The 22823-nt window shown below is 56.7% G+C and overlaps 1 protein-coding gene across 2 annotated transcripts; it reads left to right on the plus strand.

Annotated features, from left to right (window-relative positions):
- Window positions 1-2101: 2101 nt before the first annotated feature.
- On the plus strand, window positions 2102-4719 carry LOC123146264 (50S ribosomal protein L9, chloroplastic-like). Of its 2 annotated transcripts, XM_044565883.1 has the most exons (6): window positions 2103-2332; window positions 2927-3057; window positions 3564-3609; window positions 4040-4137; window positions 4228-4275; window positions 4380-4719. In XM_044565883.1, the coding sequence occupies exons 1-6, from the start codon at window positions 2183-2185 to the stop codon at window positions 4498-4500; spliced, it is 594 nt and encodes a 197-aa protein (XP_044421818.1). In that variant the 5' UTR covers window positions 2103-2182; the 3' UTR covers window positions 4501-4719. The 2 variants fall into 2 exon arrangements, with proteins under 2 accessions (XP_044421817.1, XP_044421818.1); XM_044565882.1 differs by having other exon boundaries at window positions 2102-2332; window positions 4040-4275.
- The last annotated feature ends 18104 nt before the right edge of the window (window positions 4720-22823 follow it).

The following is a 22823-nucleotide window of genomic DNA, read 5'->3' on the forward strand; positions in this document are numbered from 1 at the left end:
CAACTCCCGGAGCCTCTACACAATCTGAGTCTCGGAGACCTCTCCTTTGGTCACCTTAACAATCCCAGTAGTCATGCTCTGGGCCTCATCAGGAACCTCCCTCTCATTAGGAGATTCAAAGAATGTGAGTTTAGCACAATACACTCCATACATCATGAGAGATGGTGCCTGATCTCGCAGAAGTGGGCAATCCCCCGAATCATGTTCTGGCTTACCACAAGTGTCACATAACATAGCTATACACTCAGCAATAAAATGACCCTTGTCACCACAACGATAACACAGCATTTTCTCTTTCTTGCGCGCCCACTTGGACGCCCTATCAGCATCAGCCCTGTCCGGCATATCCACGGACACATCACCCATAGTCTCATTCTCTGGAACGTGAACACTAGCGAGAGCCGTCACAACCTCCATAGCCTGACCGGTCAACACTGGCTCCTCGGTACTCCCGCCAGCGGTCGTCTGCTCGACAACCACGGTGGGCGGAGGTTGTCGTGGGCGGTACCGACCACCACGACCGCGATGACCGCCACGATGACCGCGGAAACCACCCCGCTGCCGATGATCCGGGCCAGATGCCCCCTCGACAAAACCACCGGTAGGACCCAAAAACGGCCTCTCCGCTGATCCGTCGCTCTGCCAAGCATATCCACGACCTCCACCCGTGGACGAAGAACCCCGGTGCTGCCCAGCTCCATAGGCATTATAACCGTCATCCCCCCATTGACCCCTGGGCGTAGCTGAAGCACCACCAACGGCATTGCTCTGTGGCGGCGGCGCCTGCGACAACACCAGCGCAGCCTGATGAGGCGGCCGGGCAACGAAGTGCGGAGGCGGAGCCGGCCGCGGTTGCAAGCCCGTCATCAGCGCGAGAGGCCTAGGAGGCGCTACACCGCAGCCCGCAGCAGCCCCACCGGCCACCGGGCGGGGACCGAGGACCGGCCCTCCACGTCCGGCCGAGGGCACGACCACTGGAGATGCCGCCGGCGGCCGGGCAGCGGGCAGACCGCCAGCGCCGTGACCCGCCGCAGCATTAGGCGCTCCACCAGAGACTCCAGCTCCCCGGCCAGCCGTAGCCACGCCGCCACGCCCAACGCCGACAGCCGGCGGTGGCGCAAGGCCCCTGCCGCTACCCGGGCCTGGCGGTGGCGCCCCTCCAGCGCGACCTACCCCACTCAGTTTTGCCGGCCTCTTCCCCGGCGGCGGAGCACCTCCAGGCCCCGCCATGGCCCCTAGCGGCAAGATACGGCGAGCCCGGCCACTCCCTGCAGAACGAAGACGCGGCGTTCGTCTAACGAAAGCCCTAGGGCACGGCGCAGCAGACATCGACGACGATCTGGACGTGCATGCCTCGATGCCCTGGGTTACGAGCGAAACCGGTTCCTGCTGGGCCTCATACCCAGCGGACCCCAGCCCACTCAAACCCACCGGCCCAACACCACAACGCAACACGTCTCGGCCCAGGAGCGAATTCAAACGCTCCTGGCGAGCCGCCCCGATCCGGATCGCCATGACCGCCGGCGGCGCAGCCGCGGTCACCTCCGGCGCTGATCGAGGCCCTGCCCGGCGAGCATTCTTTCTCCTCTTCACAGTAGTCCAAGATTCCGGCCGAATCAGATAAAAAACGGTTAAATTCTGTAGACGTACCTTAGGCAAGGGACCCTTCCACGGCCGGATCGCCGCGCCGCCGTTCTCCGGTGAACCACCCGGCGCAGCATCTCCTTGGTTTCTCCCGCATGAAGCCCGACCCTAGCCGGATCCTCGAGGGGCAAGACCTTGTCGACGGTGGAAGCGACCTCATCTTCTTCATAACCTGCACCTGGGCACAATTGTGGATTGCCGAAGCAAACAACCCATTTCTTCTGTGCGTGGAAAGAAATCTCACCACTGGCGTACATGCAATGTATCACTTGTCACTAGCAGAGGACATGGGAGTGATCTATAAAAGACTAGTGATTTCGACAATCTACTCTGTATACTCTCCTTTTTTTCAAGCGAGAAGGAATAAAAAAAGGACAGTTGACGGCCCATATTAAGACCGTCGGGCCATTGGGCCCCAGAGCCCATCCGAATGCTGCCTCTGAGGCCCAAACCGTATACCAAATCCGCTACGGGTGGGAAAGTGGATAAGAGAGTGCCCCGGGCGAGCTCAACGCCAGAGCAGAGAAAGCACACCGCAATGGCGTCGCCGTCGTGTGCCTCCACGCTGCCCTGGACCGCCGCCGCCTCCTCCCCCTCCTCCGCCTTCTCCTCCCCGATCCGCCTCCAGACCCGCCGCGCCCCCTCGCTGGTCATCGTCGCCCAAGGCAGGGTCAAGAAGTACCGCCAGGTCCGTCAGTCCGTCCGTCACTCCCCCTCCCTTTCAATTCTTCTTTTCTGAAGGCATTCGCCTCCGTAGATCGGAACGGCTCAAAATCGGCAGGATAGTAGTAGTGCTCCGCAGAGGCTCGAGCTAGTTTCTATCTTTCCCGGTGACATTGTTTTCTTCAGGAAAAATGTATCTGACAGACTGACAGACACTATGAAGAAACAACAGTAATGTGGCGTGCTACTATCCATTCCCCCGCTCATCGGGGAGGGGGTGCAAATGGCCACGGAAAATCGAAATGCTGGCCATTAGCTTCGTGCTGCTTGTACAACCACAGCAACTGTTTCTGTTTGTTTGGCGCCTTTCGCCTCTCCTCGCTGCTGCCTAGAGTAGAGGTAGAACAGAAGTCGTTTTGACACCTGAATCCATTAGATGCTCTAGCTATTGGCTGAGGCTGATTGCAGGATGATTTGTTAGTTATAGCAGATGGCTGAAGGCACAGCGGTTTGATTGTGCGCGGCAAATGCGACCGACAACGTGCCATCATCGTGGCCTCACATAGTAGTTATGTGTGGTTCTGATGCTGTTTCATTCCATTGGTTTGGTGCTGTGTAGGTCATACTTAAGGACGACATCGATGAGATAAGTGGCAAGAAGGGCGACACGATGAAGGTCCGGGCCGGGTTCTACCGCAACTTCCTGCTCCCCAAGGGCAAGGCCACGCTGCTCACCCCGGACGTCCTCAAGTAACGTCTCTGCCTCGCCCTGCACTCGTTTGCCTGCCGTATCTTTGCATTCTTTGTGTACTGTGTAGGTTAAGTTTCTCAGTTGTTACCGATAGGCAGCGGCACTACCGAGATTCGGTTCATGTTTTCTTATCCGTGAACTGCTCATCGATGTGTTTTGCAGTAGTATGTTTTTCCCGTGCCCGCAAGTTCAGATTCGCATTGCGTAATAATTCAGTGGCAAGTTTCCTTGTAAAATTTTGATCAAGATTGGGAAAAGCAGTTTAATACAAGGAGGGTGAGTTTATTTTGAAGCCTTGTGAATGCTTGTTTTAAGGGATGGTTTCGTACATTTATTTTCTGAAGGCTGGGTTGGTTTTCATCCTGATTGAGACATTAGTCTGCATATGTTATATTTGGATCGAGCATGTGTTAAAACATAAAAGTATTCAACAGAGGCAATGTTCAGTCTGGTGTTTAAACAAAACTAAGATTATTAAGTTTGTGTCCTCTGCTTCTCTTTGCAGGGAAATGCAAGTGGAGCAGGAGAGAATCGAGGCTGAAAAGAAGAGGGTAAGTGAATACTGTATATGTTTGAAGGCCTGATAACAAAAATAGGATTGCAGTTTAAGCTTAGCATCTTAGATGTCCAAAAAAGTAAGCAACGCTTGCGGATTTGGTCATATATCTTTATTTTGTGGAAAACAAAGCATAGTTGCAGTTCAACATCTTAGTATCTGAAAGCTTAAGCGCACTTGGTTTTTGACCTTATATCCTTATTTTCTAGGAAGAATCATAGTTGCACTTTAACCTAGTATCTTTGTGTATAGAAGAGTAAGCATAGTTGTAGTTTAACCTTACTATCCTTATTTTCTGGAAATGGAACTTGGATGCAGCTTAACCTTAGTATCAACATTCTGAAAACGATAATGATTTAGCACACCACATTCTTGTGAAACAATGGCCTTGACATAAACTCCGGAATCATTTTGTACTTGACTAGGTAAAAGAAGAGGCACAGCAACTCGCGCGAGTCTTCGAAACCATCGGGGCGTTCAAGGTGCCACGTAAAGGTGGCAAAGGAAAGCAGATCTTCGGGAGGCAAGTCCTAGTTGCACAGTTTCATCGTCTCACACATTTCTCGTTTTCTCCAATCCACATCCTCTCACACATTTCCTGTGCCTCACACAGCGTCACGGCGCAAGATCTCGTCGACATCATCAAGTCGCAGCTTAACAGGTAACAATCCTTCCTTTCAAGTGTGTACAGCAAGCAACTAAACTTCCCATCATCGTCGCTTCGCTTACGGGCAAATTAATCACTGAACCGTGGAAACCATGTAGGGACGTCGACAAGCGGCTGGTGGAGGTCCCGGAGATCCGCGAGGTCGGGGAGTATGTTGCGGAGATCAAGCTCCACCCCGATGTCACAGCCAAGGTGAGGCTGACTGTGTATGCCAAGTGAGCGGTCTGATCTCGCCATATACTCTGAACATCCTGCAACTGTTGTGCCTGGGAGCTAGCGAGGATGGGTTTTACAAAAATGTTGTTCATGGCCTTGTATACATTAGGAGAAGCATGGAGAATTTTTACCAAGTGAATATGTGAAATCCTTTTTTGTTCATTTGTCGGCAGAGATCCATTTTGCTAAATAATTAGATTTTCCATCCATTGGTTGACGCTATCCTCGTCATGGTCCTTTTTTTTTTTGCGGGTTCCTCGTCATGATCCTACTTGTATTGTGTAACCAACTCGAGTGTACTATATCTACCTGTAATAATACTATTAAAACCAAAGAGGCACACGTCGGGGTTGGGGGGTTCATTGACCTCACCTCCGACCAGGAGTTGTTTTAGGAATCTTTTGCATTGTAAAAAAAATCTATGTACTATAAAAGTGCTCGGTGTCCTCCTTGTTTGAGAGATATACGGTTGGATGGCTGATGCCCGGCCCATTGTCCGCGGACATTTGGGGCGTCCGGTAGGTGATGTGCACTGCAGGTACACTTAGCCTTTCTTTGTCTGGTACAGTATGATGTGCATTGCAGATACCCTTAGCCTTTCTTTGTCTGGTACAGTACGGATAAGACTGGGTTTCATTGATTTATTTCAGTTTTCTATAGGGAGCTGATTTTTTTGCCGCTTTCACTTCCGGTTCTTTCTTTCTATTTTATTTCCTCTTTCAGTTTTTATTTTGTCTCAAGTTAGAATTTTGTTTTATAAAATCACAAACATTTTTTAAAATTTCAGTGACAACATATAAAAATACACGACGGGCATTACTTTTTAAAATTCATGAATATTTTTCTGAAATCCATGAACATCTTTTGCTCTCATGATTTTTTAAATAAAGTGAAACATTTTTGTTCATATTTTCTTAACTTTGCAAACATCTTTTCAATTCATGAACCTTTTTGAAAATCATAAACATTTTTTAAATCCGTGAAGATCTATTGAACTATGGATTTTTTAGAAAATCATAAAATAAATTGAACTACATGAACTTTTTTAACTTTATGAGCACTTTTTAAAACTTATGGATATTTTTGAATTCATCACCATTTATTAAAATCCATGACATTTTTTAAAATATGCGAATAATTTTTAAATCCTCAAAAAAAAAACTACAAGTCACGAAACTTTACACATTAGTTAAAAATCTGTAGCACTTTTTTCTCGAGCACAAACCTGTTTATAGTTTTTCTACCGGTTGTTCTTTATGAGCTGAGAAAAATCAAGTGGCCTAGCCCAGATGCGCAATATATAGGAACGAGGTCCCGAAAACCTGAGGGGAGAATGAACGAAGTAGAAGTGATCAACTAGCTCACGTGTTCATGAAAAATTTAAAAAAACTTGTCCAAAAATGTTCATGAATTCAATAAATATTGCGAATCTTATAAAATGTTCCCCAAATTAAAAAATTCAAGATTTTTAAAAAATATTCGTTATTTTTAATGTTGCTCCCAAATTACAAAATAATGATAAATGTGAAAACTGCTTGAAATTTCGAAATAATTCCCAAATTAAGAAAATGTTTCAAATTTTAAAATAAAAAACGAAAAGAAAAAAAGAAATCCGAAAAGAAAGAAAAAGCTTAATTTGCTTGTGTACTTGTATAAGCTTATTAATTTACTTGTACTTGTATTTATTCCCAAATTAAGAAAATGCCCGCAATGCTTTTCTGTACTTGTATAAGCTTAATTTACTTGTGTGCTCTTCGTTCATTTGGTTGGTGTTATGTAGGTCATAAGATGGATGACATCGACCATCTCCTTCCACCAGACGGGCCTCTTTGATTTGTAGGATTGTAAAAACATGAAAATAAAAAAGCCAAATGATTGAAATGCCAATCTCATATCAGTCCCGCCGGGTTTTGTTTTGTTTGATAGCTCCATACGGAAAACAACAACGCAACAAGAATCCAGCCAAGGCTCTCTTTGCGTCCCTCTCGCGTCGCCTCCCTTGCGGGCGACTCTGCTCAGCCGCCGCGGCCGCCTAGTCCCTCCAGCGCCCTTCTCTCCCTCCGCCGCTGCCGATGGTCGGCGCCGGGCAAAGCCCGTGCGTGCGACGGCGGAGGGTCTCTCCTCTCGTTTCCGGATCCGCGGCGGCGCGGGCGTCCTAATCCGCGGGGTGCGGCCCTCCCGACGGTGTGGCGGATCCCGGAGACGGCGGACTCGCGGCGGTGCACGGGTGCCCAGATCCATGGGTGTGGGACTCCCGGCGGCGGCGGGCTTGGGCGATGACGTTGGCCGCGCGATGCCGGATCTCGTCGCTCGTGGCGCATCTCGCCACTCCGGCCTTCTTGGAGGAACCTGGACCAGGGGCGGCGACCCCGTTAGGCATGGCGACGGCGCCCTCGGCTGGTGACGTTCGTGGGGGTGGATGGACGGCGTCTTGACCGCGTGGACGGTGAGTCGCCGATGGATCTCCTCCGTGCTGCAGGCTCTCTCCCGCTGCATTTGGTGGCCTACGATCGCGATCGTCGGCCTCGGTGCGTTCGCGGGGGCTGGTAAAGGTGACATCGGACCGGAGGAAACTCTGGATGACTCGTTCATCCCGACGGTGGCGACGACCAGGGTCGCCGTTCTCCTCCTTGCAGGTGCCGTCGAGGTCCCTGCCCTCCACCCCGACCCCATGCCCTGGTTAAAAACCCTAAATCTCCTTAGATTAGGTGGCGGCGGCACTGCGTGTGTCGTACCCTTCTTGGAGGCGCCACCTGGGGCGTTTGGGTGCTCGGTTTGAGGAACTGCGGGCGGAGGGGATGGGACCAATGGCAACAGTTGGTGTTTCGCGTCGGAGGAGCGGCATGGCATCTGGCACGTCAACAACGGCGGCATGGAGCAGCGGGGTCTCGCTAGTGGGCGTGTGATGATGGACGAGCGCAGGATGATGGCGTCGTGGAGTCGTCGACGGCAGCTAGATTGGGCAAGGTAGATGCAACAGTACAACACTGAAGATGGATTGGTGGCAGGTGGCTGCGGCGGCCTCATACCCGACAAGCGTCCTGATTGAGGAGTGCGCCGGACTGGTGGGTGCCCCATACCCGGCAGGCGTCCTGGTTGGGACCTCAGGTCTTAGATGTTAGGTTTGGCTGCGAGGTCGGTTTGATATTAGGCCCAGACTATCAGCATCCCTACATCAACTGGATAGGAGTATCGACAGATGTTGCCTAGACGGTGGCTTTAGTCTTACTATTGTATGACTTTGTAAGGTCTTGTGTGAATAATTAGTAAAGTGGTTGCATGCACCGTCTAGATGCAGAGGCCGGGGGTCCTCCTCCTTTTCTAAATAAAAATAAAAATAAAAATAATACGGAAAACAAAGGAATCCTTCAAAGAGGTTTGAGTGGTTGCTAGAAATCCTACGAGATGTAGTACAAAAAATCCTTAGAAAAACTTTTTATAGGATTCAATCCTATGAACCAAACAACCAACATAAGGAAAATTGCTAATGATTTTAATCCTCCAAAATTCCTACGAAAATCCTTTAAATCAATGGAGCCCTTAGTTCTATCCATGTCGAGAAATAAAAAACTGGAGTATTATGGAACAGAAAGTATAGGAAAAGAAACAACTTCACCTACCGATCTTTTAATTTCCAAAAGGCATGGACAAAAAACAAGAAGTGTGCTGCATGCAAAATACTCATGAAAACGGACAAAGGTAAGATCGATCGAGAGAAACCAGAGCATCTATCTCTTCTATCTTCCTCCGGAAAAAGCAGGGTCTTTTTGCTCTGATCGATGAGGTAATTGGATCGATCAATTGATCGACATGATTTAAATTTCTATACATCAATATATGCACGAAAGAGAACGAGAAAACTGGTTGAGACGAATTAAGTAGCACCAGCAGAAGTGCTCCGTGATCCCACCTGTAATGTAAAGCCAGCTCAGAGTGTACTTTTTCTTCGAGCTGTACTTCAAACAAATATAACATGTTTTAGATCACTACTCTAACAATTTGAGTTGGACACCATATATTTTATGAAGCTATAGAATATCTCATACCGAAAAATATGATGTGAAATGTAAGAAAAGTTATGGATTTTGTTTTGTTTATTACATGCTGAGCTGACAGATCATAGTGTCTCTATGATGATATATTAATAGGATAGGAGTATTTGTTTACAGTGGTGCTATATTTGTTAACAGAGGGAGTGCTATATATCTTGTTGACAGAATGGTCCAAAGCTCCCGTGATTTTTGGACCGCCCCCGCGCCGTCCCCCGCTTGGGCGGCTCGGGCGGAGCTCCCGTACCAGGCCGCCGGGGCGCCCTTCCATCATCCCTTCCTCCGTCACCGCTGGAGGAAGCCGCCGGGCGAAGGCCACGGCCGATGACGGTGACGGAGGTGCTCTCCTCCTCCCTGCGTCGGGCCTGGATGGGGTAGGGCATCCACCCGCGCGGAGGCGCATCCCCTGATCCAGTTGGCGGGGGAGCAACGGCCTGCCTCCGGCGGCGGCGCGAGGCGGCAACATGGTGAGGGACGGTTGCGGCGGGGGGCCTTGGACCTGGGGCGGCGGCTCCCTTGGTGGCGCCTCCATTTTCGGTGGCAAGGCGAGGCTTGGAGCAAGGAGGAAGATGACGACGAGGCGTTTCTTTCCTCACGGCTAGCGTGACGGTTGCGGCGGGGGGCCTTGGACCTGGGACTTGCTCGCTCCGTTCCTCACGGCTAGCGTGACGGGGCTGGAGGGGGAAACGACAGGAGGCAGGGATCAATGCCGGCACGGAGAGGTGTATGATGTACCGGCGATCAGCTACTAGACAGTGCACCACGACAGCATATCAGAGGCAAAGGTTGAGCGAAGGAGTTCACGGCCGAGATTCAACGGAACAAGGTCGTCGAGCAGAAGCAACATGAGGATGAAGGAGGAGGTGACAGCGGCTTGGAGCAAGGAGGAAGATGACGACGAGGCGTTTCTTTCGCCAGCTCAGTTTTTAAAAAAGAGGTCCGCGGTTCTTTTTTAAAAACAGAGAAAATACCACGGTTTTGCAAATACTACAGTATTAAAATCATAGTTTTTAGTGACAACCAAACACCTCATCTCTCCCTAGTAATAATAATAAAGCATGGATTGTTCACCGTCGCGGCGTTTTTACAGAAAGGTCCTGTGGTTTTTAATAATTGAACCCGCAGTCCTCGTCATAACTCAGCCCGAACCGGTACGGCGGAGAGAAAAAAAAACCCCGGCCACCCGCACGACCCTGCCTCCCAATCCCATCTCCTCCTGCAGCGCGCCGCCACCTCCTGCCCCGCCCCGCCTCACCGCGCGCCACCGGCCACCACCGCCGCCAAGCTGCCGTTCTTCGCCAGCACCCGCGGATCCGGACGCCCCTCGCCTTCCCTGTCGGCTGCACCTCCCAGCGCCGGCGCCCCTGCCAAGCTCTGCCGCTGGAGGATCTCCTCCGCTGGATCCACATCCCCATGGCCGGAACGGGTCTTCCTCGAGTACCCATGCTCCATGACGCTCCGGCCGCCCTCTTCCTCTCTGTTCCCTCCCACCCCTCCTACCACAGCCGAGGCTCTAGGCACCCTCTTCTCGCCCCTTACCCCTCTTCCTCCCTGTTCCTTCCCACCCCTTCTCCCGCAGGCTCCAACCGTGGTGGTGGGGGGCGAGCAGCTGCCGTCCGGTGGCTGGGGGAGTGAGGAGGGCGCCGGTCTAAAGCACGAGAGCTCGGCGCATGGCGACAATATAGATCGGCTACAGCGGCGGCGACGACCCAACGGCGAAAGGGGATGGCTGCATGATGATCTTGTTCTGATCAATTCTGAAATAGGAATGGAGGACTACTGTGGTGGTCACTGTTGAGGATGCTGGGTTACCTGACAGTAGGTATGCAGTTTCAGAATTATTGGTTGGACGTACAGTCTCAAGTCTCAACCTAGCAAGAACACTTTCATGCTGATACATTTTTTGTCTGAAAAAATATTTAGTCCTTTTTGTCTTGGAACAATATAAATTCTGCAATGGTCGTGCTACAACACATGCCTTACAATTTCTTCACTGCAATATTATGCTACAACATATGTCTTATGTATTTCATTTTGTATCAGTTTACTTGCCAGATTTTAAATTGGAGCTTAGCATGAACTGAAGAGAGGATACTTCAACATGTATGTGCTGAAAGTGTCGTGGTGGGCGCACGCAGATGCAAGGGATGGCTAAAGAGAGGAGAAGGCTCGAGGGCGCTGGTGGACTCCAGAGGCGAGGTTAGCATGAGCGGGCGCGGGACGCCGAACATACCCAGGTTCGGGGCTCTCCGGAGAGATAATACCCCTAGTCCTGCCGAGTGTAGTTGGATAATCGATAGTACAATGTTGCTCCTGGATCTGTATGGAGGAGGAAGGAAGCTGGCCAAGGCTTGGGCTGCTCCTTCTCTCCGGTGTTGCTGTTTTGTGGCTAGTCCTCTTGCTCGCTCCCCGAATGATCGTGGGCTCCCGGGGGGTTTTATAGTCCAACCCCCCGGGGGTACAATGGTAATGTTACAAGTCGGTGGGTCCGTATTGTCGGTGTCTGGGGACCCGGGCTGGGTCCCGCTGAGGGCTTGTGGTTCGCCGGGTTCCCCTAGGTGCGGGCCCTGCATGCCTAGGGGGACTGTGCGTCGTCTTGTCGATCGTCAGGGCGTGGCCGAGTTGAGTCGCGTACATTGCTCTCCGTCAGGTTGCCGCTTGCTGTCGTCAGCGGTGAGGGCGGGGGCACTGTAGCCACGCCGGCCCTGGTCAGCGGGTAGGTGAGGGGCACTGTTGCCACGTTCCTATTGACCAGAGGCATGGGCGGGGCACTGTTGCCTCGGTCATCGTTGATTGAAGTCTCGTCCCCATCATACGGCCTGGATGGGACGGGAGTTGACCCGCGGCTGGATTGCGTAGCACGCCATGGGTGGCGCTGGCTTGGTGAGGAGGCTTTGGCCGTGCCGGGTTCGGCGGTCTTGCGCTAGTTGTTGAGGCCGAGTCGACGTGTCTTGCCGGGTCGGCTAGTCTGGCCGGCTCGCGGGGCTTGGCCGGTATTGAGGGGCGGTGCCAGCCCCGTTGGTTTTTTTGAAGAGGATCTGGGTTCCGTTGCCTGCCCAGGGTCCATCCCCCCGACTGTAGTCCCCGAAGCTGTGAAGGTCCACCGTCTTCGGATGAGTGGGCCTTCGCAGTTTCCCCCTTAAGCAAGGTGGATTCTGCGAGCGTCGGGTCCGGCAACACCCACTGTGTGCCGGTTTTCTCGAAAACCGGATCGTGGCATCCCGGCCGTGGTGGGGACCAAGAAGTCCGCCGAATCTTGGGGCAATCCTCGGGCTTTGCGCGGGCGCCGCGTGGTGCCCGAAAGTCGGAGGGGCCTGACATGCCACGCGCGTGACGGGACCGGGCGACGGGCTGGGGCCCACCGCCGTGCGCCCTCGGCCCAAGCGCACGGATTTATTGCGGCGTCCGGGGGCCGGTTGCTCTTCCTCGGGCAGTTACTGCGCGTGTACGTGCGCACTTATTCCGGGGTAGTGGAACGGGCCCATGCAGACGATCCCACTTCCCCACGTTCAAACCGAGGGTTATAAATCCGGGGGCAGGGGGCGGCGGACATTATTCTCGCTCGCGCCCTCCTGTCCCTTTGCTCTCGCTCCGCTCTTTGCAATTGACGCACTGCGGCGCCTGCTGCTCCGAGCAGAACTCCTTCCCCGTCCATCTTCCTTCTTCTTCCTTTGATCATGTCGCTGCCATCGGGCTCTTGGATGGGTTCGAATGTCACCTCCGAGGACATCACCCAACTCCGGGCGACGCGGCGCCTGCCGCGGGAGACGGACGTCGGCGTTCGCCTGCCGCGCGGCGAGCAGAGGCCTCGGCCCGAGGGGCAGGGGCGCGTGGCGTGAATGACATCTCCAAGGCCAACCTTGGGGAGGACTGGCGGTTCGGCAAGGCGCCGTACAGCCAGTCGAACCCGGCGCCGCAGGTGAGTGTCTGGTCTTCTTACTTTGCTGCCGCGCACCTTCTCATCCGTCCTGACGCGACGTGGGGGGTACTTCTGAACGCGATTCGGCATCCTTACGCCCGGGCCCCGTCGCAAGTGGAGCCGGTGGCGCCAGAGGAGCCCGCGGTCATGGCGGGAGGAGGAGGCCGAGTCCGACGCCGGCGCTGGGCGTCGCGCGGGTAAGTCTCATGTTTTTCTTCATGTGTCTTGAATTGCTGACCGCGACACGGAACGGTCGGTGCTGACGCCAGTTGTCGGTGTAGTGGCGTTGGGCGAGGGAGGCGGCGACGCGGGCGGAGCCGGGTCCTCGCACGGGGCGGCGCCGAGCCGCCCGCATGGGAAAGACAGCGTCGTGCCGCGACCCCGGGCCCTGAAGCGCACGGCGGACCCGGCCGCGGCTGGGAAGCCGGCCAAGAGGAAGCGCGGCGGCGGGCACGGGAGGCCAACCCCGGTCCCGGTCTTGGCGGGGTAAGCTTCATCTCTCGTTTGCGCTTAGATTTTTTTCTTGAGCTAGTCTTGTTTCTTTTCCGCTCATTCTGTCTTCTTCTCCAGGTCGCCAATCGCGCTGGCGAGGGCGGTGGCGGAAGCCGCGACCGCCGAAGGGGCCGCGTTCCGCAGGAGCCGGTCCGACCTTGCCGACCAGGCCGAGGTGGAGGGACGGGCCGACTCGGACCTCGGCCTGGATCCGAACGACGCCGAAGCCTTGGCCTGGCGGGACAGGAACCGGGCCGAGGCGGAGCTGGAGGCGGCGTCGGTCCGTGCTTGGACCGACGCGGCGGCGGCATGGGCGCAAGCCGGCGCGGAGCCGGCCTGACGCGAGATGCCGAAGGGCACGGTGGTGGCGGCGACGGTCTTTGAGCCGTCGTCGGTGAGGGAGCGCGGCCGTGGAGGCCGGGCTGAGGTGGTGATCCCCGACCGGGAGGTCATGGAGGTGGAGGATGACACCCCGCCGTGGGCCGACGTGGTCGAGCGAGCGGGGACTGATGGTGGTGGAGGCGGCGTCGTTTTGGAAGAGACGCTGCGGGCGGCGGTGTCGGAGGCGCCACCGGTTTTGGAGGAGGCACCGCGGGCGGCGGTGCCGGAGGCCACCCCGGCAGCTGGGCCGGAGACGGCGACGCAGGGCATCCCGGCGTCCGGGTCATCGTCGGCGCTGGGAGGGGCGTCGGAGGAGGTGCTGGCCGCGTCGCGAGCGGCCAGCGGGGAGTACGCCTTGGTGCCCCGGCAGGGAGGGCGCCGAGCTGTCGTGGCGCACCCGGCGCGGAGCGGGGGCGCCGTTGTCTTCGGGCCTCAGACCCAGGAGGAGGCGGCGCTGGACGCCGTCAGTCGCCGCCTGCGAGGCCGGACGGAACGGCTCGAGGCCTTCGCCCAGGCCGAGGTGGAGAGGACGCGCGACCTGGAGCGCGCCGTTCTGGTAAGTCTTCTTGTAATTTCTTCTTTGTGGGGGAGCGCTAGCGCACCCACTGGGTGTAGCCCCGAGGTTCGGGCCAACTACGTAGTAGTTGGGTCGAAGCTTTAGATTGTTTGCCTTGTTCTGATTTCTGCTTTCTTCAGCATCTCGACGCCTTCCGGGTCGCCGCCTACAATCGTCTCCTGGGCAAGCACCGGGAGCTCATGGAGCAGCTTGCCGCCAAGGAGGAGGAGCTCCGCATCGCCGCAGGTATTCTTGTGCTCTTTTCTAGTGGGGGGCGCGCTAGCGCACCCACTGGGTGTAGCCCCCGAGATTTGGGCCAACTGTGTAACAGTTGGGCCAAATCTTAAGTCTTGCTTTTTTTCTTCTGCTGAGTCCTTCTTTTTCGCAGCCGAGGTGCTGTCCTGGCGGACTCGTCTGCTCCAGGCCGGTCATCACTACGACCGGCTCGTTGCCGACACCGGCCATATTGGCGTCGAGGCGGCGCAGGCGAGGGTGGAGGTGGCCGCGGCTCGGTGGTCTCTCGACGAGGCCAACCAGCTGCATGAGCAGCTGGCAGGTCACAAGAGCCGCCTCGAGGCCGAGGTGGAGCTCCTTAAGGCAGAAGCCGCCAAGGTGGCAGAGGCGCAGCATGCCCTGGTGGAGGCGGACCAGCAGCGCGGCTAGCTGGCCGACGACAAGGGCCGGCTCCAGGCCGAGGTGGATCGCCTGCGGGGGCAGGTCACCACGACTGAGGGGGCCCGTCAGGACGAGGCCCGTCGCTGCGAGGCGGCCGAAGACAAGGACGCCAAGCTGAAGGCGGCCCTTGCCAAGGCGGCCGATCTGGAGAAGGCGCTCGAGGAGCGCGACCGCGCCATCGAGCGGGAGCGGCGTGGTACGTTGCTTGAGGCGCAGCACCTGGAAGAGTCCTTCTCTAGTAAGTGCTTTTTCTTGTCGTTTGCCGGGTCGGGATCCGGCTTTTCTTCCTTGTTGTTCTTCTTCTAACTCGCTTCTTCCTTTGCGGCAGGGGCCTTCCCAGAGACGCAGCGGCTGGCGGAGGAAGCCGTCCGCTATCAGCGTGACCCGACCGGCGTCGTTGGGTCCGGGACGGATCCGCGGGTGGCCTGGACTTCCCGGAGATCATCGCCGCCGCTGAGGCCCGCCAGGTCCTGGGAACGCAGTTAGGGCGGCTGTCCCGGGCCGGCACCGCAATGACGGCGGCCCTATGGCCGGACTCCGTCCAACCGAGCAGCTTGTCGCGCCTGGCGCGTTGGTTGGAGATGGGGCCGGACCGGCTTGGCGAGTGGCGCGTCTCCGCTGCTCGTGCCGGTGCTGAGATGGCGCTCCGGTTCGCGCTGTCCTGGCATCCGGACCTGCAGCTGGACGCGTTGATGGGCCAGCGGGCCGGTTCGGAGCAGCTCTTGTAGGAGCAAGCCGGCTGGATCGCCTCCCGGGCCAGCTACATCGCCGAGTTCGCCTTCCACGACGAGTTCCATCCGAAGTGGACGGAAGATGGCAGGGTCGTGGACGGCGACGACTACGGCTTGCTCCTCTACGATCCGGAGGGGAGCTCGAAGGAGCCGGGCGTCTACCGCGACGCGGGTGCTGAGGAGGACACCGGCACCTCGCTGGACCTAGAGGCCGCCAGGGGAGAGTCGTTGATGTCGCGACGCGGCGCTGGAGATGCCTGAGACACTTTGTGTAAAATCTGTTAAATAGCAGGTCCACCCACCCACTGGGGGTTTTAGGGTGTAATGAACTCGGGCCATGGGCCTTTTCTTAAATACTTGTGTAGATGTCGTGGGTGCTTTTGCTTTTTTGCCTTTCGTTTTTTGGACCGATTTCATGCGCTTTTCCTTTCTCAAACCTCCCCCCCCCCCGCGAGTTAGACGGCCGAGGCTCCTGTCCGTGACAAGGAGTTCGGTTCTTTGAGAGGAGCGCGCAGGACTTGGGTCCCTCGAAACGTTGAGCGCGAGCGAAACACCCACTGGGCCGGCTGGCGGCAATCCGGTGAAGCCGGTTGGGGAGCAGCCGGTCGTGCGGCTGTTCATTTGATGAATGGTGGGCCGGGTCGATCGACCCGGCAGCCTTTGACTTAGTGTATGAAGCGCGAAGGAGCTTTGGCCCGTTGTGCTTGCCAGCCGACAGCCGACAGCTGGATCTGTGGCTTTAGGGCGAAGTGGGGGACCGCGGCATCCTAACTTTATCAGGAATCACCAAGTAAGGCGGCGGGGTGGCGACCGAGTCGGCCAGCCCCCGAGCCCCCGGGTCGAGCGAGTCGGACCGGTGGCCGGGTTCAGTGGTATAGTGATGCAAGGAAATAGGGACACAATAAATTGGTCGACAAAAGGCAGCCCCCGAGATTTGTTCGGGGACCCCATGGTTTCATGCGTTCACAAAAGGCGATGATACATACGCTCGTGCGGCTAACTGTAAAACAGGCGGAGGAGTTCCGCGTTCCACGGCCGGGTCGTTTCTTCACCGGCAGTGTCCTTCTTGCGCTTCCTTGACTTGCGTGCGTCGATGAGGTAGTAGGCGTTGCGGTCGCGCAAGGCCCTGCTCACGATGAATGGGCCCTCCCATGGAGGGGACAGCTTGTGCTGGCCTGCCTGCTCTTGGACGAGTCGGAGGACGAGGTCGCCCTATCGGAACGCGAGGGGCTTGATCTTCTTGCTGTGGTAGTGCCTCAGGCCTTGCTGGTAGATGGCCGAGCGACTGAGCGTCAGGAGGCGTGCCTCTTCGAGCAGTTCGACACCATCTTCGCGGGCTTCTCTGGCTTCGGCTTCGGTGTACATCGCGACGCGCGGCAAGTCGAACTCGACGTCGGTCGGGATGACGGCTTCGGCTCCGTAGACGAGGAAGAACGGGGTGAAACCGGTCGACCGATTCGGCGTGGTGCGTAGACTCCAGAGAACGGCTGACAACTCGTCAAGCCAGCTGCCGGGTGAGCGGATGAGCGGCTCGACGAGTCGCGGCTTGACGCCGGACAGGATGGGTCCATTGGCCCGCTCGACCTGCCCGTTGGACTGCGGATGCGCAACGGAGGCCAGGTCGAGACGGATGCCGGAGACGGAGCAGTATTGCTCGAGCGCGCCCTTGGCGAAGTTGGTGCCGTTGTCGGTGATGATGCTGTTCAGCATGCCGTAGCGCACCGCTATGTCCTTGATGAACCGGACGGCTGTTGGCCCGTCCAGTTTCTTGATTGGTCTTGCCTCGATCCACTTGGTGAATTTGTCCACTGCCATCAGCAAGTGCGTCATGCCGCCTCGAGCGGTTTTGAAGGGTCCCACCATGTCGAGTCCCCAGACCGCGAAGGGCCAGGCGATCGGTATGGTGCGGAGTGTTGACGCCGGCTGGTGGCTGCATTTGCTGAAGCGCTGGCGTCCCTCACACTTGAGGACGAGCGACTCGGCATCTTGGAGGGCCGTGGGCCAATAGAAACTGTGGCGGAACGCCTTGGCCACCAGGGATCGTGATGCGGCGTGGTGCCCACATTCGCCCTGATGTATGTCGAGGAGGATGTCGATGCCCCGTTCCTGCTCGACGCAGCGCTGGAACACGCCGGTGGAGCTGCGCTTGACGAGCTCGTTGTTGATGATGCTGTAGGCGGACGCCCGGCGCTGCACCTGCCGAGCTTCGGTCTCGTCCATGGGGAGAACCCCGTTCTCCAAAAATTCTGATATTGGGAGGGCCCAAGATGGAGTCGTAACCACGGCAAAGACGGCCACCAGGGTGGGTTCCGAGTCGGCAGCCCCCAAGCCGGCTTGAGCAGCCCCCGGGTTCGGGGATGGCGACGTCCAGGTCCGGGACGATGGTGGCCGGGTCGAGCTGAGCAACCCCTGGGTCGGGTTCAGCAGTCCCCGGGCCGGGTTGAGGTGCGGCCGGGTCGTCTGGAACGTGGATGGACTCGGAGTCCGGCGATGGCTTGACGGACGACTTGCGCAGGTGCTCGAGGGAGACGCCGGACGGGATGGCTTGTCGTGACGAGGCGATCTTGGCGAGCGTGTCGGCTGCTTCGTTCTCCGCGCGCGGGACGTGGAGGAACTCGCAGCCCTCGAAGGATCCGGACAGCTTCTGGACGAGGAAGCGGTAGCTTGCCATGTTGGAGTCGCGGGCGTCCCATTCGCCGGAGCACTGCTGCACCACCAGGTCCGAGTCGCCGTAGCACAGGATGCGCCGGATGCCGAGTTCCTTGGCAAGCCGGAGGCCGTGCACAAGGGCTTCGTACTCGGTGACGTTGTTGGAGGCGGCGAAGTGGATCTGGAGCGCGTAGCGGAGCCGGTCGCCCTTCGGGGACGATAGTATGATGCTGGCCCCCAAGACGAGTCGCATCTTGGACCCGTCGAAGTGCATGCGCCAATGCGTCGAGTCGGGAGGCGGCGGCAAGTACTGGGCCTCGGTCCAGTCGACGAGGAAGTCGGCCAGGGCTTGAGACTTGATCGCGGTGCGGGGCTCGTAGAGGATGGTGTGGCCGGCTAGCTGGATCGCCCACTTGGCAACCCGGCCAGAGGCATCCCGGCACCCGATGATTTCTTCGATAGGTGTCGTGCTGACCACGGTGACGATGTGCTCTTGGAAATACTGCTTCAGCTTGTCGTCGCCGAGGCTGGTGAAGACGACGCAGGCCGCGCTTTGGTCCGGGTAGGCGTCGTCGCGCATCGCGCCGCCAGCTGGAGGTGGTGGTGGAGGCGGAGGCGGCTGTCCCGCGCCTGGAGCCGGAGCCGGAGGGGGCGGGGCGTCGCCCCTCATGATGCGCTTGGTGATGGCGCACTGCCGAAGCGTGTGCGTGGAGGGTCTTGCGCCGCTGTGGTACTTGCAGGGGGCGTCGAGCATCTGCTCGAAGCTCATGGCGGGTTGCCATGCCGTCTTGCTGGTTTGCCGGCGCTTCGCCACCGGGTCCGCCGCGGGGTCGGTGGCCGCGACGAGCCGGTTGTTGTGATGCGACGCCGGCTGGTCGGCCTTGCGCTTGTTGTTCTGGTGATGCTGCTGCCGGCTGCTTTCGCTGGCCGGCTTCGGAGGGGGAACCGGCTTCGCCTTGCTGGCTTCATCCAGCGCCACCTGGATCTTCATGGCGGAGTCGGCGTTGGCGTACTTGTCCGCCGTCACCATGAGCGCGGCCATGGTGGCCGGCTCGGAGCATAAGAGCTTCTGCTTGACGAGGGTGCCGTCTCGGCACCCGCTGACGAAGTACTGGATCGCCTGGACTTCATGGACGCCCTCGCAGCTATTCCGGAGCTCGGTCCAGCGTGCGAGGTACTCGCGACCGGTCTCCGTAGGCCCTTGCACACACATGGCGAGCTGGCTAGGGCGGCCGGGTGGCTTGTAGGTCCCCGTGAAGTTGCGGACGAAGGCTTCCTCGAAGTCCACCCACGTGTTGATGCTGCCCATCGGCAGGCTGTTCAACCACGTGCGGGCCGACCCTTGGAGCATGAGCGGTGCGTAGCGCATGGCGAGACGACGATTGGCACCGGTGATGCCAATGGCCATGGTGTAGTCGGTGAGCCAGTCTTCTGGCTTCACCGTCCCGTTGTACTTGGGGGTGTCGCGGGGGAGCATGAATCCTTTGGGGAAGGGCTCCTCCCGGATGCACGGGCCGAAGCACGCCGGCCCGATAGCACCGCTCTCCTCCACCTCCAGGGAGCGAGCGAGCTGATCGAGGCGGTGGCGAGCGTCGGCGTCGTCGATGGCGCGCGGGCCAAGTCGACTTGCGGCCAGGCCACGGGGGGCCGGGTCGATTGGAGCCGGACGCCGGCCATGCTGGCCGGGTCCGCGCTGGATCTCTAGGACGGGCTCGTCGCCAAATCCGCTGGCGGCTGTAGCGGCCGGGTCGCGCCGAGTCCGGGCTCGGCCGGAGTGCGCCTCACCGGGTGGCGAGGAAGCGGTGCGCAAAAGTTCGCCGAGCCCGCCAAGGCGGGCGGAGCTGGATCCCGCCGGTTTGGCGAGCTGGTTGAGGCGGTCCTGCTGGGTGTTGGCGGCGTGGAGGAGTTCACGCATCCGCCCGATGCGCTATTTCAGCTCCTCACCCGCGAGCTGGTCCAAGCCGACTGCGGTTGCCTGGGCAGCGTGCATGTTCTTCGCTGGGGTCTCATAGACGGTATGGACGGCGCCGAGGGCCCGGCCAATCGCTCCTCCCCGGGCACGCACATCGGCGACCTGGCTTGGCTCGGCCGTGGCGGGCGTGAATCCATAGGCGGCGTCGCGCTCCAGCTGAGCGGCGTCCAGGCGACGCTGAGTGGCGGCGAGCGTCTCAGATAGGTCCAGCATCTGCTGGCGCCTTTCCTCGAGCCGGGTTCGGGCCTCAGCGACGTTGGTGGTGTCGACGTCGGTGCCGATGGGGATGCGGAGGCTCTGCATCGCAGCGTGCAACAGAACGGACGGCTCGATGCGATCCGCTGCGGCCCTGGCTTCGGCAGCCTTCCTCGTCTTGCTCAACAAGGAGGAGGCGCCGTCGCCGGTGACGAAGACCTCCACATGGACGTCCATTGCCCCGGCGGAAACGCCGCCGCCGAGGGAGAGGGGAGAGTCTTGATGACTTCCCTCATGAAAAATCCTGCTAATTCATCTTGAATTGGTCGGAAGCGAGCTTCTGGACTAAGCCTCCTCCGCAAGTTATCCGTCGCCTTCCGCACGCTATCCGATGCCTTCCGCTCAGAGGTGTGTCTCCGGATGTTCTCACAAACATAGTATCCACATAGATTGGTCCCCGGTGGCTGCTTATCCACATTAACTAACCTTCTAAAATCTAGCTCATGTTTGAATTCACCGACAATTTCTTCTGAGAACCGTCTCCAAACCCTACAGGGCAAAGAAAATTAAATGAACAAGGGAGTTATTAGTTACTTGATATTAGGAAATGAACGAAAGAGACCGATCGATATAGAGCTCAAATGATTGAAAATAATTACTTTTGCAGCATTTTTCTCATGTCGGCCCAACGCTTTGAATCCGAATCCATAGAGTCCATGATTAGAACTCTGCAGGTGTGAAGTTCAATATTTAGCAGAATCCAGTGGAACCTGCGGACACGTTACATGCACAGTCATGCATAACTCATCGATTAGACATACCATGCATGGAGTAAACAAAAGAGAATGGGCACAAGACAGAAACACTCACCCAAAATGGTAAGGAAATAGAATATGACTTTTGAGTTGATGCTTTCTAAGAAACTTGTACAAGTCTTTCTCCACATCTTCGGGGTGATTTTGTAACACATGTCCATTAACGATATGTGGGTCAATGAACCCAACATCATGGATGTTTCTTATTTTGCATTCCCAAATCATCAATCTGCATAATAGCGTACGCAACAATATAGTTAGGACAATATATATATAGTGCAGGCAATGAAGAACGAGATGAGATAGAAATAAATCACTTACAGAACATAGCAACTCAGGATAGATTTGTCAAGGTCGCGCAGATTGAACAGCTGGAACAATTCACTCATATGAACTTGTACAGAGTACCGTTTGGTGTGATGCTCCTCTGTAACATCCGCATAAACATATTCTTTGTCGGCCCATGTTATGAAATGCTTGTACCAACGTAGCAGATTTCGCATTTGTGGTGGTAGACTCTTTTCCCGCGCAGGCTCGACGAGAGGCCCATTCCGCACATATTGTAATGCTATCTCACATACTGGCGCATCCTCAAGGCCTAACAAGGCACGAAGAGTCAAACCCATCTCGGACGCTTGTTTCATGGCACTCGCTACAGTCAATCCAAGTGCTGCCGCAGCTGCTATGATCTCGGGGTCCTCTTCCGGACCGGCTTTCACTATGAGCGGGGGGATCGATTGTTTATTCTGCATCCCGAGCTGGTCAACTTGTTTCCTGCTTTTTTTACTTTCTTCTTTCTCCTCCTTCAATATTTTTGCTTGCCTACGAAGTTCATGTCCATAGTCGTCAGGCATATTCAGCTCGGCTTGGGACGGTGTCGTCAAAAAATCCTTAGCCCACTTCTTTTGCTTCTCAGTGAATACTTGCTTGGCCTCAGGCTCTTTTATCGCCTTCATATCCGCCTTCCATTTCTCATAATGAGCAGACGCGGCCAATTTGGTTTCAGCTTCACTAAGTTCCCAAGGCCTTGGGAGGAGAGGCTTCAGTGATGGCTCCGGTACCCTTGTGGTCTTAGGTACATAAGGGTCCGGGTTAATAGTCCAGGAGCGGGTTTCCTTGCTGTCCGCCTGCTTCTGCTTCTTCGCCGGAGGTGGATTGGGGGGCGTCGTACCCGCCGGAGGAGGATTGGGGGGCGTCGTACCCGCCGGAGGAGGATTGGGGGGCGGCGGCTGCTTACCCGCCGGAGGTTGTGGATCGGGGGACGGCGTCGAATGGCGTGAAGGAGGTGTAGGTGAACCACCACGACCACCACCACCGCCACCACCACCACCACCACCACCACCACCATCGGAGGGGGTGGACTTGTTAGCCTTGGCGCCTCGCCTGGAAACACTATGTACTTCTTTTTCCATAGAATGATCTGGCGCTTGACATCTCCAAGTCTTCTCTCCCCTTCGGGTGTAGCTTTGTCAATCTCCAGGTCCTCAAACTCTTGGACTATGTCTTCCACCGTGACACGAGCATAGCCATATGCAATGGGGTTGTTGTGGTGGAGTGCTCCAGGTGTACAGGGTAAAGCACTGCCGGTAGCTACCTTCGTGGAAACGTTCCCCACGGGATAATGCAGATCACATTCTTTCATCTCCTTTACATCATCCACGGGGTAGTGAGGCTCCGGTGCACGAATCTCGATCGTCGGTGCATTAACACCAGGCGGGGCATCCGTGGAAGCCACGCTGCTTCTCCGCTGCTGGCTTCCGCGATCTGCTTCATGATCTTCATGCGGCCCTGCAGCCGATTTTTCTTTTACTAGTTCATGCACGGTCTGCTTCAACGCATGGAGTTCCGATGCAAACTTCGCCAAAAGATCTGCATCCCGGTCCGTCTTTCTC

Source organism: Triticum aestivum, chromosome 6D, assembly GCF_018294505.1.
Source record: "Triticum aestivum cultivar Chinese Spring chromosome 6D, IWGSC CS RefSeq v2.1, whole genome shotgun sequence".
Lineage (NCBI taxonomy): Eukaryota > Viridiplantae > Streptophyta > Magnoliopsida > Poales > Poaceae > Triticum > Triticum aestivum.